General features: G+C 48.1%; 1 protein-coding gene across 5 annotated transcripts in view; it reads left to right on the top strand.

Moving 5' to 3' along the window:
• AFF2 (ALF transcription elongation factor 2) overlaps window positions 1-16,649 on the top strand; it is a 443,996-nt gene that overhangs the window by 402,560 nt on the left and 24,787 nt on the right. For all 5 annotated transcript variants that reach the window (XM_081808150.1, XM_081808148.1, XM_081808149.1 and 2 more), the window contains 6 exons: window positions 778-937; window positions 2,619-3,623; window positions 4,995-5,116; window positions 8,948-9,170; window positions 13,782-14,047; window positions 14,589-14,652. In XM_081808150.1, the coding sequence (XP_081664276.1) occupies window positions 778-937; window positions 2,619-3,623; window positions 4,995-5,116; window positions 8,948-9,170; window positions 13,782-14,047; window positions 14,589-14,652 (1,840 nt within the window). The remainder of the gene's footprint in view (window positions 1-777; window positions 938-2,618; window positions 3,624-4,994; window positions 5,117-8,947; window positions 9,171-13,781; window positions 14,048-14,588; window positions 14,653-16,649) is intronic.

The following is a 16,649-nucleotide window of genomic DNA, read 5'->3' as shown; positions in this document are numbered from 1 at the left end:
GGCAGAGTGGCAAGTGGTGTCAATTTTCAAATGCTTTGCTTGGTCAACTTTACAAATTTGAAATCAATCATTAGACTTGCTTGGTCCCTTATGATCATACCTCCCGGTCAGAGTTTTACAAAGAGTTTACAAAAATCAGGGTGCACGAGGCCAAGAAATGTGACTCTGGTCCCTCGGGGCTGGGTGCTGGGCACCCGGCAGTGAAAGTGCTTCTCACAGTCCCTGCCCTTGGAGTCCCCAGCTCACTTCTCCAACAGCCTCTCTCCCTGTGGACCTCAGTTTCCTCCGATTAAAATGGGGGTTGAGTTCACCCCTCCTTGGTGAGAGGACTATACCGTGTGTACAGCTGAGATCACAGCCCCGTGACAAACCTCTGGGTTTCTGAACAAGATGGCGATAGAAAATGAGAGCTTAGCTTAACCAAAAAAGCATGGAACAGTTAAGAATCTAAGGCTGTGCAGCGGTCTGTGTCCAGAAGGCGAGCACCCTTGGCTTAAAGTGTTCATGTGGAATGTGGGATGCTAGGCTTTCCTGAAAGGGAAGGTGGTGTCCTGGAACCCAAGGAACTTGGCCACACACAGGCCTGGTTCTAACGAAACGTTTCACCTCCGGCCACTCGCGGGGCCTCCTGAGCCTCAATTTCCCGTCTATAGAATGGGACGGTGTGCTCCACTCTGCCTCTGTCTGACAGATCGCAGGCCCCGATGCTGCACGGGGGGCTCTTGGCCTGCGATGTGAGACGAAATGAGGCAATGGATGATGTCATTTTTCTTTCAGCCCACTCTTGGCCACACTGCAGCCCCCACCTGTGGTGCCAGCCAGCGGGGGATCTGGCAGCTCCAGTGACTCTGAGAGCAGCTCCGAGTCAGACTCAGACACCGAAAGCAGCACCACTGACAGCGAATCCAATGAGGCGCCTCGGGCGGCCACTCCAGAGGTGGGTGAAGGGGCAGGGGCTGTGGGCACGATTTGCCTGTCACCTGTCACCCCGAGCGGGCGGCCCTCCCCCCCCACACACACACACACATGCACGCAAAGCAATAAATACTTCAGGAAAGTATTTGCGTATCTGATAGCATTTTTTTCCCCTCTAGAACATATATGTGCACAGTCCCTAAAATACGGACATTCCTGGCTGTGTGACTCACTGAGCTCCTCTGAGCCTTCAGCTTCCTCATGTGTAAATGTGGAAGAGTAATAACCAGGCTAGCAACTTCTCTTTTGAGAGACCCAGTCAACCAGACCCACTTCTGGCCCGGGGGACACCACCCCTGACTCCAGGTTGAAGTGATGAGTTGCCACTTGGCAAGGAAGACCCAAGAAATGGGATGGATTTTTTTCAAATTTCGGTTTGCATCCTCCAAATGTATTTGATAATAATTCGTGAAAATACCTAATACCCTAAAATGCCCAAATTATACTTTTGACATAAAAAAACAATGTGCTCTTCCCCTCCCATCCTCTCTGAGTCCAGAATGACCCCTTGGAGCCCCGAGGCCTACACCCTGTACGGCAGGCAGATCCCTCCCAGGGCTCCGTGCACACTTGTTTGTAATCATTGGAAAGGAATACTGGAGAATGCAGTAGCACCAATCTGGCTATTAATCGTAGCCAACACTGCTTGGACTGCCTGGGCTGGGCACCGTGAGAAGCTCTTGACCTGCACTTTTTCATGTTATCCTCATAACACTTCTCTGGGGTCCTTGCTGTTACTATCCCCATTTTATGAACTAGAGAATAAGGTTCTGAGAGCTTAAGAGCGAACTTTCCCAAGATCTCCCAGGCAGACAGTGGTCTGTGCACTGCAGAGCCAGTAGCTCTAACCAGCTACTCAAGTGTTTTTAATTCTGTCACCCTCTATCGGCTGGCGCCATAAGCCTCAGCTGATTGGCTTTCAAAAGAAGAGCAGCTGTAATAAAAATGATGGCTCTTTTAGTTCAACAGGCAGAATTCAGAGTTGGGAATCAAGCACCTGAATTGTACGCATCATATCCGTGGCTTAACAGTGGACACTAATGTCTGCATGCATGTCCCCATAAACTGATTATTGCCCACACACCGAGGAAAGTGCGGTGGTTTGGGGGAAGTCAAATCTTTTCATCCTTCGGTACAAATAGAAAAGGCTGTTCTTTTTTGCATTGAATTACAGCATCATAGACGAGACACTGGCACTTTGGCGAATAGAAAGCCTTTCCTTTTGAATTACACCTGAGGCACGCTCACATTGCTTTTCAGGACCCGAGATCATTACCTCTGCCTCCTGGTGAGAGATTGAGCAATGAGTCCCACCAAAGGATTTTGGGAACAGGTTTCCCTGCCAGGCCTCCATGCCCACCCTCTGGGAAAACTCTCTGTGAATAATTCTCTCCTTCCTGGCCGGAGTGGAAACTGTTTTCAGAAGAGGAGTGGAAGTTTGTTGAAATAAGTAGATCGGGGCTGGTTTGCGGAGTATTTGTCTCTCTGGGTAATTTGATGAATTTAGATTCTGTGTGTGTGTCTCTAAATGTGTGAATGGGCACTTAACATCCACAGCTTTTATCAGCACTCAGTGTACGGAGGGTCCTTCCGGATTTTACCAAGATGTGAGATGCACTCTTACCGTTGTTTCTCATCTGCAGCCTGAGCCGCCCTCAACCAACAAGTGGCAGTTGGATAAATGGCTTAACAAAGTGACATCCCAGAACAAGTCGTTTATTTGTGGCCAAAATGAAACACCCATGGAGACTGTTTCTGTGCCTCCTCCAATCATCCAGCCAATGGAAGTCCAGGTCAAAGTGAAGACAACCCCCAGCCAGGTCCTGGCTGAACCCAAAGAGAGGCCTCTCCTCAGTCTTATCAGGGAGAAAGCCCGTCCACGGCCGACCCAGAAAACTCCAGAAACAAAGGCTTTGAAGCATAAGTTGTCAACAACTATTGAGACAGTGTCTCAAAGGACAATTGGAAAAAAACAGCCCAAAAAAGTCGAGAAGAACACCAGCATTGACGAGTTTACCTGGCCCAAACCAAATATTACCAGCAGCACCCCCAAAGAAAAAGAAAGCATGGAGCTTCCTGACCCGCCAAGAGGCCGCAACAAAGCCACTGCCCACAAACCAGTCCCTAGGAAGGAACCGAGGCCAAACGTTCCCTTGGCTGCCGAGAAAAAGAAGTACAGAGGGCCTGGTAAGATCGTGCCAAAGTCCCGGGAATTCATCGAGACGGATTCGTCCACGTCCGATTCCAACACAGATCAGGAAGAGACCCTGCAGATCAAAGTGCTGCCTCCGTGCATCGCTCCAGGGGGCAATACTGCCAAGTCCAAGGACGCCTGTGGTGCCAGCCTGACCCTCAGCTCCTTGGTCAGCAGCAGCAACAGCAGCCTAACCACCAGTGGCGAGGAGCCAGCATTTTCACCCATCCCTGTCACGCCAACCGAGCTGCTGTCCCCTCTACGAGACCACGAGAACCTCAAAAATCTCTGGGTGAAGATTGACCTTGACCTGCTGTCTAGAGTGCCTGGCCACCACTCAGTGCAAGCAGCGCCAGCCAAGCCGGACCACAAGGAGGCTGCGTCCAAGCCCAAGCGCCAGACCACTGCTGCGGCCGCCGAGAAACCCGTCCCTAAGGGCAAGCGTAAGCACAAGGTAAGCTGTACCCCTCTCCCCCCGCACCCCCGCCCCGCCATGGTCTGCCGAGGGATCATGAGCGGCGGCTCTGTGTTGGTGAACGTGATCTCGAGCCTCATGTGCAAGGAGGCTAATGACAGTGGATTGCAGTCTCTGGTGAGGGCAATGATGCTTTCCATGGGAGATGCGGTATTTGACGTGACCAGGGAGGAAGTGTTAGGAATGGTCAGGGTTTGGCAGCCAATGTGAAGAGTATCCGAAATAGCACATGAGGGATTATGATGTGTAGGAAAGAAGACTGTGGAGACAGTTGCCTTCCCCAGGCAGCCAGTCCCTGGGATCGGCTCCTTAAGCCACCCCTGCTTTCATGGACTCACGGGGCCACACCCCACAGTCCCCACCCCAGCAGCAGCAGGGCACCCAGGTGCTCCCAAGGGCTCAGCGTGCATCCCCTGGGCCTTGTTAATTTCTCCAGACACACATCGGCGTCCCCGCACCCCAGTTACATTTTGATGCTCCTGGCTCCTAGCAGACACACAGTCTGCCCAGCCTGCTGGGTCCCCTGAGCTGTGTGGTTGGCCCGACTGGTGGAAACCTCACCTGCAAGAGGTTAGGGCTAAATTCCAGGGCTACAAACTATCACCAGGGACGCCTGGCTGGCTCAGTCAGTAGAGCATGCAACACTTAGTCTCGGCGTCATGAGTTCGAGCTCCATGTGGGGTGTATCGATTACTTAAAAAAAAAAAAAAAAAAAAAAAAAAACCCCAGAAAACTATTGTCAGAGGGGGAAACCCAGAATGGCCTCTTCCATTTCAAATACATTAGGCTCACTCTGTTGTATCTCCAGATCTCAGGGCAGGTTTTTTGAGTAACATCATCTCATAGTGATATTTGAGTAATAGTACTTTTAATGGCTGCCATAGGAAGTCTGGGGCTCTTGCCCTCTTACTGCTTCCCCGCTCTTCAAGATGACAGCGGTGCAACCAGGGGCATGTCTTACACATGGTTTATTGCCTGGCATGTTGGTTGTGTAAGTGACCTTTATGTGTAACCCACGATCCCCGTGCTGTTTGCAGTGTTAGTTTCTCCGCTACTCATCTGTGGGGACATTGTTGATGGAAGAAGGGTCTGAAAATGATAGATTCTCTTTACTTTTGGTAGGAGATTCCTGTGCCACCCAATCTTTAATCAGAGGTTCACAGCGCAGCTCAACTCGCTCAAATGCAAGCTTCTTGGCTGATTGCTTTTCTGTCAGAGCAAAGGTGTGCATTTAACTCCCCTGGCTAATCTAGAAGTTAAAATAGAAGCAAACTGTCTACCTTGCTCGTGGTTTTTCAATGCCTGCGTGTGCCATGTATTTCAAGCTCTGTATTTTTCTTCCCATTAAAGCCAACAGAGATCGCAGAGAAAATCCCTGAGAAGAAGCAACGCCTGGAGGAGGCCACCACTATTTGCCTGCTGCCCCCCTGCATCTCACCAGCCCCACCCCACAAGCCTCCCCACGCTAGAGAGTGAGTTTGCCCTGTCCTTTGTATGACACTTCGATTTTTTGGACCCCCCCCCCCCCGCCCAGAAATCTCAAAGGAAGCCTTTTGTGGGCGGTGGGGGGGGGGGGGTCCTGTTTCAGAGGAATGGAAGGTCAGGAAACAGAAGTTGCTCAGCCAGTCCTGACAGCTGGTCTAACAAGGGTGGGATAAAGGCCGGAATGCAGGCTGCCAGATTTTGCATGACTCCATGAGCTTTATAGCAATCTTTCTTTACTCCACCTCACGTGGAGGACCAAACTCGGCCAAAGTGACCTTTTAGCACCAAGGGAAGAGTCAAAGGAGTGAAGGAATTAAAATGGGACAGCACCCAGATCACCTGCTTCTGGGCAACTTCCAGTCTCGATGGTGATGAAAGCAGGCTTTGCACGATGACCCAGCTGCTGCTCCCTCTTTGGTGCCATTCCGTAACCTGAATACAGAGCCTGAGGACTAGTAGGTCCATCCTGACCTCCTGAGAAGCCAGGGGAGTGACATGTTTGAGGAGGCCGGAGAGAGGGGACATCTGGGAGCTGCCCTCCCCCGGGGCCATTGTGTGTCAGGGAAAGCTGGCTGGGGACCCATCTGTTAGTTCCAACCAGCTGGCACCTCTTTGCATAAAGTGCCAGAGTCAGGCGGGAGACCTCCTCACTCAGATGGCCCCAGCCTTCCCTGGAGAAGTCCTGGGCTCTGTTGCTACCAAGGGTTGTGACCAAGTTCTTGCATCTTAGAAATACCACTTAACTAACGGTCACGTCAGCTACTGGAACCATTCCGTCTAGATAATTATTGCCATAAATTCATTCAACATTAGAGATTCCTTCCATCAAAGACCAGTTTGGGAGCCTATTAGCAGCCCAGAGCAGAGAGGCAATCTGGCTAAATGCTGCTAACAATTGACTTCACAGATTACTGTTTCACATCAGTGATACGGTATCAATCTGCCACAGATAAGATGTCGGAAATAAGTTTTCAGCTTACAGTTGTTGAGGTCCTTATTGTTTTGAGATGAAAGGTAGGAAAAGACCAAGTACCACTATATCCACTTGGTATAATAAGGAGATTGGGGCCCCGAGCTGCCCTTCTCCCTGAGGATCCGTGGCTCTTTATACGGTGCGTCTGGTATAACTTCGCTCTGAAACATCCCTTGGCATACTTGGAGTTCTCAGGACTAGCGACCCTTCCAATGGGGCAAGCTGACCTCTTTACCCCTGAGTGAGCCAGGCCTGTGGGGAAGCATGCTCCTTCCCCCGGTGATCAAGCATGGTCCTTCCATGGCCCTCCTCCTTCCCTGGAGGACAGACTGAAATGGCATGGCTGTGGTGGCCAGAGCTCCCCAGTTCCCAGGCTGTGACCTATTCAGGCCACCCGAAGGCACCAGGAAAGGGCAGGAGGCATTGTCGCAACCATCAGCCTCTGATGCTAGCCTCCCTAAGCAGCCCAGCGACCCGCCACTTCTCCCATCTCGTGGAAGAGACACGACCAAGTCTTAAATAAACGTCTGATAATTTGAGTTTGTTCTTCATGAAATGGTGTTGCTAACTCATGGTCTTTACAGTCTTTCTGCTTTTGTAGTCGTTAGGAACGCAGTGTTTACCTAGTAGCGTTTATCATTCAGGAAGGGCCTGGAGCAGATTCTTAGGCTCATCAAACAAACCCAGGTCTGTGGAAAAGTCTCCGGAGCCGAGAGTGAGAGAGAGAGAGAGAGAGAGAGAGAGAGAGAAGGAAGGGAGGATTGGCCTCTCAGGGCTCTTCTCCTGGGAACCATCTTCTCAAGTTCTGTCTGCTCCTTTGTGCCTTGTTGACCCTCCAAACCAAATCCCTGGAAATTTGTATGAGACATTCACTTTTCTAAATGAATGTTCTAAACCCAGCAAAGAATGCCACGCCAGACTATGACTGCTGCAGTTCCCCGTCATCCAACAGGAGGGTCCCGCTGAGGACCACCCCTCCCCCCCACACCTCCTTGGGAGCTTGAACCATCAGCAGGGCTTCTGATGCATTGGGTGGTGGTAGTGACACACTTCTTGTCTGCTGTCCCCCTCGGCCTACGAGAGGTGCCCAAAGTGGCAAAACCTGTTCTCGTAATAAGCCATAACAGTGATAGAGTGATCTCTAGAAAATTGCTCCCTGAGTATCCTTCACCAAGGAAGTTATTAAAGGCCCCATGGTTCCAGCTCACTACCAAACAGATGGAAAGGGGCCCAGGTGACCAGTGCCCACTGCACAGAATGTGCTGGACTGTGTGCAGTGTTCTGTGTACAGTGGCAGATGGGAAGGCCAAGCACGACTGTTGTGGCCAGTGGCAAATCAGATGCAGCTCAAGTAGTGGAGGAGTGGCTGTAGCTAATGAACCATTCACCTCCCATAAACGCCCCAGCAATGCTTGACATCCCTCTATACAAATTCCCAGAAGTCCGATGTCTCCGTAATGGTCATACTTAGTGGGGGCTGATGTTTGTGGAGCTTCCTCATGGGCATGAGTCTTAATCCAGATGTTCGCCATTCTTTAATTGAGTATCACAGTTATCTTAAAGTGGTTCTATGTATCAAAGCAATTTTTAAAATCCATTGGCAAATATTTTTTGATTAATCATAACTAAGGTAATGGCAGAAACAGTTACTGTTCTTAAATATTTCACTGCTTGACAAAACTTGACATAGAGCCACATTTATGAAAAGATAGAGAAGATGGCAAGTACTATTACAGTTGGCAAATTTGGGCAACCCAATGGAAGGGAACAAGGAGATTGCATTGACTTCTACCATCTCAGGAAATCAGACCACTTGAATGCTTGTTCATCTTTGATTTGTTGCCTTGAGAAATTGTAAATCTATATTGCTAGACACTGACTAAAATTGACCAAGAGGAAAACATAAATTCTTGTTGACTTAATTTGCTATTGAAAATTGTAGTCAATAATCATGGAAAGTAAATGGCTGCACAGTGCAATATTAGTTGTCTAAGAAAAGATTAAAAATCAAGTAATCTTCATTGATTAGGCTAAGACAGTAACTAAAATGAAAATCCATGACCCAATTACCATGTTAAGCAGCTAGCATAAGGTTTTAGTTGTTCTGTTTTATCCGAAGTCTCTGTCTCTTTGATGGTGCCCATTTAATGGGCAGATAAATCAGTCTGAAAGCACGGGAGTACTTCTAGGACTACAGATGTCTTGTGGCAATATGACAAAATAGTTTTCAAATGGGTTCCCTAAAGAGGAGCACATCAGTACTCCAGTATAACAGCGTAAGGTCAGGGGCTTCTTATGCCTTGGCGTGGGCCTAGAACATGTTGGACGTACGGCTCGCGATGTGTCACAAAAGTATTTAGTGTGTTATTGATAGCTAAGTAATGTACAAGCATACTATTTCTTAAGAAAATATCCCTCTGCTAATTGTTTATTGTACCATTTATTGTGTGATTATTCAGTTAAGTCCTAGGGCAAAATAAGTAAGAACCATCCTAAAAAATGACGGGATTAAAGTCTGCATTGGATTTTCCATAAAAATCTAATTAAGAGGAATCTCGAAAGGTTGCAAATATCACACTGTAGCACCCTCCATTAGACAGTTACATTTACCATGGAGTTCTGCTTCAAAGACATGTGTTTATTCTTGGACACATATATTTGCATTTATTTATAGCTCTATCTCTCTATAGATATCTATGTCTACATGCATTTTTATATATACTCTTTACCATAGCTAGAGGGCCATCAACTAAAATAGTACTTAAGTTGAAAGTACCCGCATCATGGGAAAAATCATGAGAGAGAGACAAAATTTTGTGACACCCTATGCTTTTTGTTTACACAGAAACAGTTCATCCAGGAGAGCAAATAGAAGGAAAGAAGAAAAGCTGTTCCCTCCTCCACTTTCCCCACTGCCGGAGGACCCTCCACGCCGCAGAAACATCAGTGGCAGCAATGGCCCCTTTGGTCAAGACAAAAACATCCCTATGATCGGACAGATCGCCTCTACCAAACCCAAGAGGAGTGAAGGCAAATTCTGTGCTACTTTCAAAGGGATATCCGTAAATGTAAGCATCTCAGAAGAAATATTATAATCATCAGGTATAAACAGGTTGACTCAGCTTATCTGACCAGGTGTGATTGCAGGGGGATGGGAGGAAGAAGCAGAGAGAACAGTGTACAGAAATATGCAAACTCTCCATTATTTCAAACCTCAGTTGTTCTAATGTAGGATGAATTTTTCATTCCAGTCTTACTTCTCCCAACAGATTATTATGCGGAGACTCGGGGCTTTGGACATCCTTTGGTCCAATACTTTCATATCTCGGCGGTGGGGACACACAAAATACTGATTGAGCACGTGGTGTAGGCACTCATCGTTTAGTGAATGAAAGAACCAATGGATGGGGTGGGATTGCTCAAAGTCACTGGACTGGAGCTGCAACTCCCAGTTGCATCTTCCCACCACCCAGCTTAGCAGGTGTGAATTGTGTTTAAAATAGTGACTCAAAAGGATGGAACTTAAAAGGTGAATCTGTTGCTAAAAATCATACAATTGTGGTTCTAAGCGCAACTAAAGGATCATTCAGCCCTTTGGATTTTCAGCACCGCTGCTCCATTAGCATAGAAAATTGAGACTTTGTATCACTTTTCACATCCGCGCAGTCTTTCCATCTGTTTCAGGTGTAGGTACCTGAAGCGCAGAAGCCACAAGCAAAGTGTCACCGGTGAATATTAATGACAAGTGCATCTGCTTTTCCATGTAAATGCATGTATATGCAGATGTAGCATCCGTATGCATCTAGTCTCCTTTAAGTGTAATGTAAAAAAGCGAATACGGGAAAATCAATGAGCTTTCAAATATCTTGATGCCAACCTGGTGGACCCTGGACCAAACGTGCCCATTTACCACTCCATGAAAAGCCATGAGGCCTCTGAGCTTGAAGGACTCCAACGTAGAGTCCTCCATCATCTGAGATGACTGGCATGGCACGCGTATATCCAGGCAAATTTCAATGCTGGTATAGAGAAATTGTGCTACTATAAAATAGTCATTTTCCATATGAAATTGTGTGTGTGCGTGCGCACATGTGCCTACATAATATTTGCATTCACATTTAAAAATGCTGACCTTGTTAGAAATTAAACCATCTATTCTAAACAGTAATTATACTATCAATCGCATTTTTCATACTGAATGTAATTAATATGGTAAACGCCAACTGGTTCTCTTTTCTATCGCGAGCTTTGGGAGGGCATATGCCAGACCTAGGCGATTCTCTTTGTACAGTGCCTGGTGTATTGTCCCAAAGAATTAGGTGCTTAATACAGTTGTGATCATGACAATGGTGATGCTTACAAGAATCTGCAAAGTCATTTCTACAAGAGCTAAAAGCTGCTAGGGAAACCTGATAATATGGTTCCATCTGCACCTAGAAATGGACTGCCCTCCTTAAGGAATTCACTGGAGTCTCCCATGGGAGGCTCCCATGACTGAGTACCCATTGCCCCTTCTTTTCATAAATGGCTTGAAAGCTGGAAGACGGGTACATTTTTGCCCTAGCCTGGGAGTTAAGAGGCTTGGTACATAGTGCTAAAACTGCAACAGGTTTTCTGTGGCCTTGGGCAAATTACGAAACCGCTCTGAGTCCATAAAATGAGTGGATTTGACTGGATGAACTATAAGGCTTCCTCCAGCTCCCAAAGTGTTTTCAATATTGTGCTCTCAGAGTCTTCTGTATTCCACTTTTGCGTGAAGTCTTGTTTATTGATTCGATGGACGGCTGAGCACGGACGGAGGACATGTTTATATAACTTGCATGATCATGGCTGAATGCATCAGTGCCATGTGCGCAGTGGATGAGGTGCTTTGGGGTCCTTGTCACATATCTTGACCATAGGGACGAGTGGGACCGTCTTGGGCTGACTCCACTGTTTTGTCCGGGCCATCTGGCTTTGGCAGTAGAAACATGGAATTTTAGAAGGCTTCGATGTTTTTATGTGTTTGGGTGGAATAAAATCCATGATGATTTGTCAACCATTTTCTCCCTATCCATCATAACAATTGTTAGATGGATAGCCTCTCACCACATTTCTCTCAGTGAGCTCTTGATGGTAAGAAGTTTTGATAATCAGAAGATCCAGGATCAAGTGGAAAAGATAGACTTGCTTGGACATAAGAAATGTTCACATTTGACTTCTATTTTTAAACTGACCCTTTTGACTAAGGCAGGTAGGAGTGCATGCAGTCAACAAATTACTGGGAGCACGAGGCTGTGGGGTGGGGGCATGGGGTGGTGTAGCGATGTCAGAAATCAGAGATGGTGCCAGGGTTGAGAGCTCTCATTGTAAGGTAAGCAATGAGACATGTGCTCAAAGAACTACAATATAAAATGGCTGGTGGTTGGTGTCATAGAGAGGGATTGAGACAGACTTCAGATCTCTGAAGGGACCAAGGAGGATTAAAGTACTTCTGGCTGTGGACATACAAGGTGGTTTTCCTGGAGGAGAAGGCATTTGTTGAGCTGGGCCTTAGTAGGTGAGGACAGTTTAGAAATGAAGGGAGGTGGTTAAACAAAATGTGATCTGTCCATACAATGGAATATTCTTCAGCCTTAAAAGGGAAGGACATTCTGACATGTGCTACAACATGGATGAACCTTGAGGACTTGATGCTGAGTGAAAGAAGCTAGTCGTATGTATTTTACCACAATTTTTTAAAAAGATTATTTATTTATTTATTTATTTATTTATTTATTTATTTGACAGAGCGAGAGACACAGCGAGAGAAGGAACACAAGCAGGGGGAGTGGGAGAGGGAGAAGCAGGCTTCCCGCAGAGCAGGGAGCCCGATGTAGGGCTCGATCCCAGGACCGTGGGATCGTGACCTGAGCCGAAGGCAGACGCTTAACGACGGAGCCACCCAGGCACCCCCCAAATTTTTTTCTTTTAATTAAAAAGTGGAGCAAATTATCGCAAGGTGAAAAAGGAAAAGTAATGAAGGGAAGGTTCTTTCAACTCTAAGACTCCACACGAACCAAAGCAAGAAAGTGAAGAAGGCAGGATGTGTTCAGTCTGGGGGAAGGTCCGTGGGAATGAGTAGCAGGAGATCAAGTGGAAAGGTGAAGCCAGATCAGGGAGGACCTCACGGGCCAGCAAAGGAGCTCAGCCTTGAGTTTGCCTTTGGATGCAAGGCAGTAAAATGCATGGAGCTTTGTGTAAGAAGCTCTGGCAGGCCAGCAGCAGATTGAGAATGGATTGGAAAAGCTGGCTCCAAGGTCAGGGGTCCAGCCAGGAGGCTGATGGTCTAGGTCAGAAGCCACGAGGGCCCGCACTTGGAGGCTTCAGACAAGGAAGGCACAGCTTTGAGAAATGGTGGGGAGATGCAATGAATAGGACTTTGTAATGGATTGGATAAGGGTAATGGAGAGGAAGAAATTAAAGATGAAATAGGGCAGTGAAATTCACTTTATTTTGAAGCTCTTTTCAAAAGAGTTTTAGGATCATTATCATTTTTTGAAATGAAGGAATTTGCAGCACTTCAATATATAGAGCTGATTAAAGCAGAGCAGCTCAGATGGAAGGCAAAGTGGGGAGTACACTGGTTCCAATGCTCCTAGCCCAGGGATGACCACAGTGCCCTTCCTGCCATGGAGAAATCCAGCCTTGGTGACAAGGGAAGACCATCCCGTCATTAACAGAAAGAGGGAACTGGTTTGGTTATCAATTTGGTTTCAGGGCAGTTTGAGGGGCTAATGGGCCATCTTGGTGATAATGAGCCAGAGGTGATCACCGCACATCTGGAGCTTTAGAGAGAGGGTAAGATTGAGGTTTCCTTTTGGCAGTGATCCACATATTGTCAAATCTGCACCAACGCATACGGGATTGGCAAATCCTGTCAAGGTCAGGAAAGAAGAGACCTGAGGAATGAACCTTGGGAGATACCAACCTTAGAGAGATACCAACTCAGACAAGCAGAAGGTAGGAGGAGGTCCCATGGCAAGCGGGGTCGGAGATAGAACAGTCAGGATCATGCCATCGTTGCCAGGTGGGGAGGGCCGAGTCTACCGTGGTCTCCTGACACGCGCTGTCACAGAAGTACAAGTCTTGCCACCATCCCAAGACTTCAAAATGAGGAGGCACTCGTGTGACGTTCACCTAGCCAGACGTCAGTCAAGGCCTCAGTGAACCAAAGGGCAGCTTCAGCCTTGGTCCCGGGGTTTAAGGCCCAGTTTGCTGCACTGGATTATGGCATTTTGCAGAGTGACTGGAGTACCTTATTTACCCTCGTGGAAGTTTCTGGGCTGTTTCAGGGTCACCTCTCTTTCTTTCTCTCCGTCCCCTACCCTCACACTTACCCTTGCTCTGTCTTCGTTCTCCTTCCTCCTCTCTCTTTCTCTCCCTTCCCCCTCTCCCCACCCACGTCCCCTACGAGATCTGCCAATGGCTGTCGTGATGGGATAATGGCTTATGTAATCACAGCACCTGACTAGCTCGGTGGTCGGTATCATCATAGAACAAAAGCTGGTGATCTACCAGGGTCACCTGTTTATTCTCAAGCTGTGTGCATTGTTTTCTTTCTCTTGCCTTGTTTCCTACTGTGCTTGACATTCAAAGTATATATGAAAAGACGTTCTAAGAGGCTGGACCTTATGGCAGCTGTTTGTCCTTTTTCCCAGGGTGGAGACACTCCAAAAAAGACACCCTCTGCCACCGTCACGGTTACCAACACAGCTATTGCCACCGCCACTGCCACGGCCACCGCCACTGCCACGGCCACAGCCACTACCACAGCCACGACGACAACCATCTCCACCATCACCTCTACCATCACCACTGGCCTCATGGACAGCAGTCACCTGGAGATGGCGTCCTGGGCAGCCCTGCCCCTTCTGTCCAGCAGCACCACCAATGTCCGGAGACCCAAGCTCACTTTTGACGACTCGTACGTTGTCCCCAGATCATCACGGACACGGTGTGGGAGCGGTGCATGGGGGTGGGTGCAGGCAGGATGGCTTTCTTTTTTTTTACCCAAAGTAAAACCTCAGCGGCAGCCCCTCCTCCCCACATACCCCCTTGTCCCCACCGAGAAATGTCTTTGGCCCATTTTTATCATGGAGCTCTGGTACCATTTCCAAAGACAAGTGCTTAATTCTAGGTTGCTTTGGCCCCCTTTCTTATCTGTGTCCTCAGATTGAACAGTGTGCCAGAAGCAGCTAGGTTCGTTGGGGTCCACGGGATGTTTGGACAGTGGAATGGCTGGGTTGGAGGGGACCGTTATTGATCCCAGTGGGCCATTACGCACTTCACATTACACTTCGGGCTTACTGCAAGGTTGGCTCTTCTATGAACGAGAGCATTCCCCACCTGCCCTTTCAAGGGCATTGCATTGGAATGGATTTATAGCAAAACCGTTTGTGGCTCTTCAGTCTTTCAGGGAAAAGATGAACCTTTGGTTGCTGAAAGAGCCTGTTTTATTTCTTTAGGGTTCACAATGCTGATTATTACATGCAAGAGGCTAAGAAGCTGAAGCACAAAGCTGATGCACTGGTAGGTTTTTCCCTCTCATTGCTTTCCTCCCATTAAGGTATCATGCTTTGAAGGGAAACAAAGAAGTCACTTTACAAATGAGTCCAACTTCCTCTTTGCTCCGCTATAGGCAGATTGGGGCTGGCTCATTCCTTACACCAGAATTCCCAAGTTCTTGGCAGCGTGTTGCCCTGCCCTTATTCATGTCCTCACTCTTCTTCCCCTTGCCCGAACTTCCCCTTGCCCGAACTTAAATGCCATATACTGTTGATGGCTTTCGAGTGAATTTGAGATGACTCTCGAAACTGCCCTGGAGAAAGTGGGAACTCCCATTGTTTCCAGTCAATCAGGACTGGTGTGGGCAGAGAGAAGGTTGTTGAGAGCTGGTCAGGTGGACTCAAAAAATGGCTTGGGGAAACTCAGGTGTGTAGAAAAAACGCAGCTCCGTGCTGCGTTGATTACATGTTTCTGAGTGAGGCCCACAGAGGAAGTTCTGTCATCCGGAGTTCCAAGGATGCACCGCCCCGCTGCCTCCAAGGGTCTTGGCCACCTAGACCAATGATGACCTCAGCATGTTGAGTTGTCCTGATTGCTCCTCCTAACGGGGGGGTCTCAACCACATGTCACAACTACTCGGGGAGCTTTAAAACGAACCCGATGCCTAAGCCTCACCCCAGACAGACGGAATCAGAATTTCTGAGACGGGGACCCAGGCATGGGTATTTATAATGCTCTTCACTACCCCCAGAGACGGGCAGTGCCTCAATTCAGGGTCCTCACCTTTGACGGAACCCCAGCACATTTAGAGGTATCCGTTCAACTCCGTTACGTTAAAAAACAACAACAACCAGTATCCTCCATCACAGCAGTGTGTCCATCCGGGACTTAGCTGGCCCGCGGTGTTGGACACCAGCAGGGCTGTGCTAGCGTACCTCGACAGCCCCTGCACTGTGACTTGTGACTTATGCCTGCATCTGCTGCTTCCCTACTTTCTGTCCTTTTCCCACCGCGATCCACATTGCTCAGGTATCAGGTATTGTCTACGGCTAACCTTTCTGTGGTGGGAGCTGTCCTTCGGAAAGCTATTGTCCCCTGCTCCTGCAGACAGAAATGACAAGGCAGGCTGGGTGCCTGCTCCGCTGGAGACACTAGGGAGACTATGCCCATGACCATCGTATGGGCAGCCAGAGATTTGGAAGGCAGTGCTGCTGGCTTGAAGACCAGTGGTTTGCTCTGCATGTCCTCAACTCTGCAGCACCACAGAAGGGCTCTGGAGTTGACCCTTCAAAATCGGGGCAAGGGAGCGCACAAACGCTCCCTTGACAGGCTGGTCCACGGGCTCATGGAGTGGGGCACGCACGTGAGACCGTGTAGGAGAGGTTCGGAAGAACTGAGAAAAATCAGAGCCACAGAGATACACGCATAGGATTAAGACCCAGCATCACTCTCTACCTTCCAGGGTCGTGTTTATGTGTACCCCCCGCCAAATCACTTTTGGTCTAAGCCATTTAGAAAATGCATTTTCATTTGGGGATATTCCATCCCCCCCATGGGGGCAAAAACCAGTTTGGGGGGCTAAAGTAAAAAAGTCAGACATTGCAATGGTGCGTGACCTTCCAGGCCACAAGACATGAAGAGATGTTGAGTATGTTTTTGGTCTTTATATTTCAGTGGATGTGTGTGAAAAAAATCTCTCAAATAACTCCCACAGGGGCCCCGGGGGGAGGTGGTGATGATGGAAACAAAGGTTGAGAAACACTCATTTAGAGGCCAGAAGGCCCCCTGTAGTTCGAGCCCCTTGTTTTATGGATGGGAAAACTGAGGCCCGGGAGCAGGGTATGACCTGGCCACCAGTTGGCACTATGGCCACGTATTCGTCTCTCTGGACTTCAGTTTCTCCTTTTGGAAAAAGAGAGGTTTGGTCTAGGAGATCTTTAAGAAGCCTTCCAGCTATGGGTTTGTGAATGAAAAATCACTTTGAAAAATCGGGATGTAAAGATTAATTTCCCCACAAGAGA

The sequence above is a fragment of the Leptonychotes weddellii genome, chromosome X, assembly GCF_054177405.1.
Source record: "Leptonychotes weddellii isolate Sample4059 chromosome X, ASM5417740v2, whole genome shotgun sequence".
NCBI classification, from domain to species: Eukaryota; Metazoa; Chordata; class Mammalia; order Carnivora; family Phocidae; genus Leptonychotes; species Leptonychotes weddellii.
This window is presented reverse-complemented; position numbering and strand designations above follow the sequence as displayed.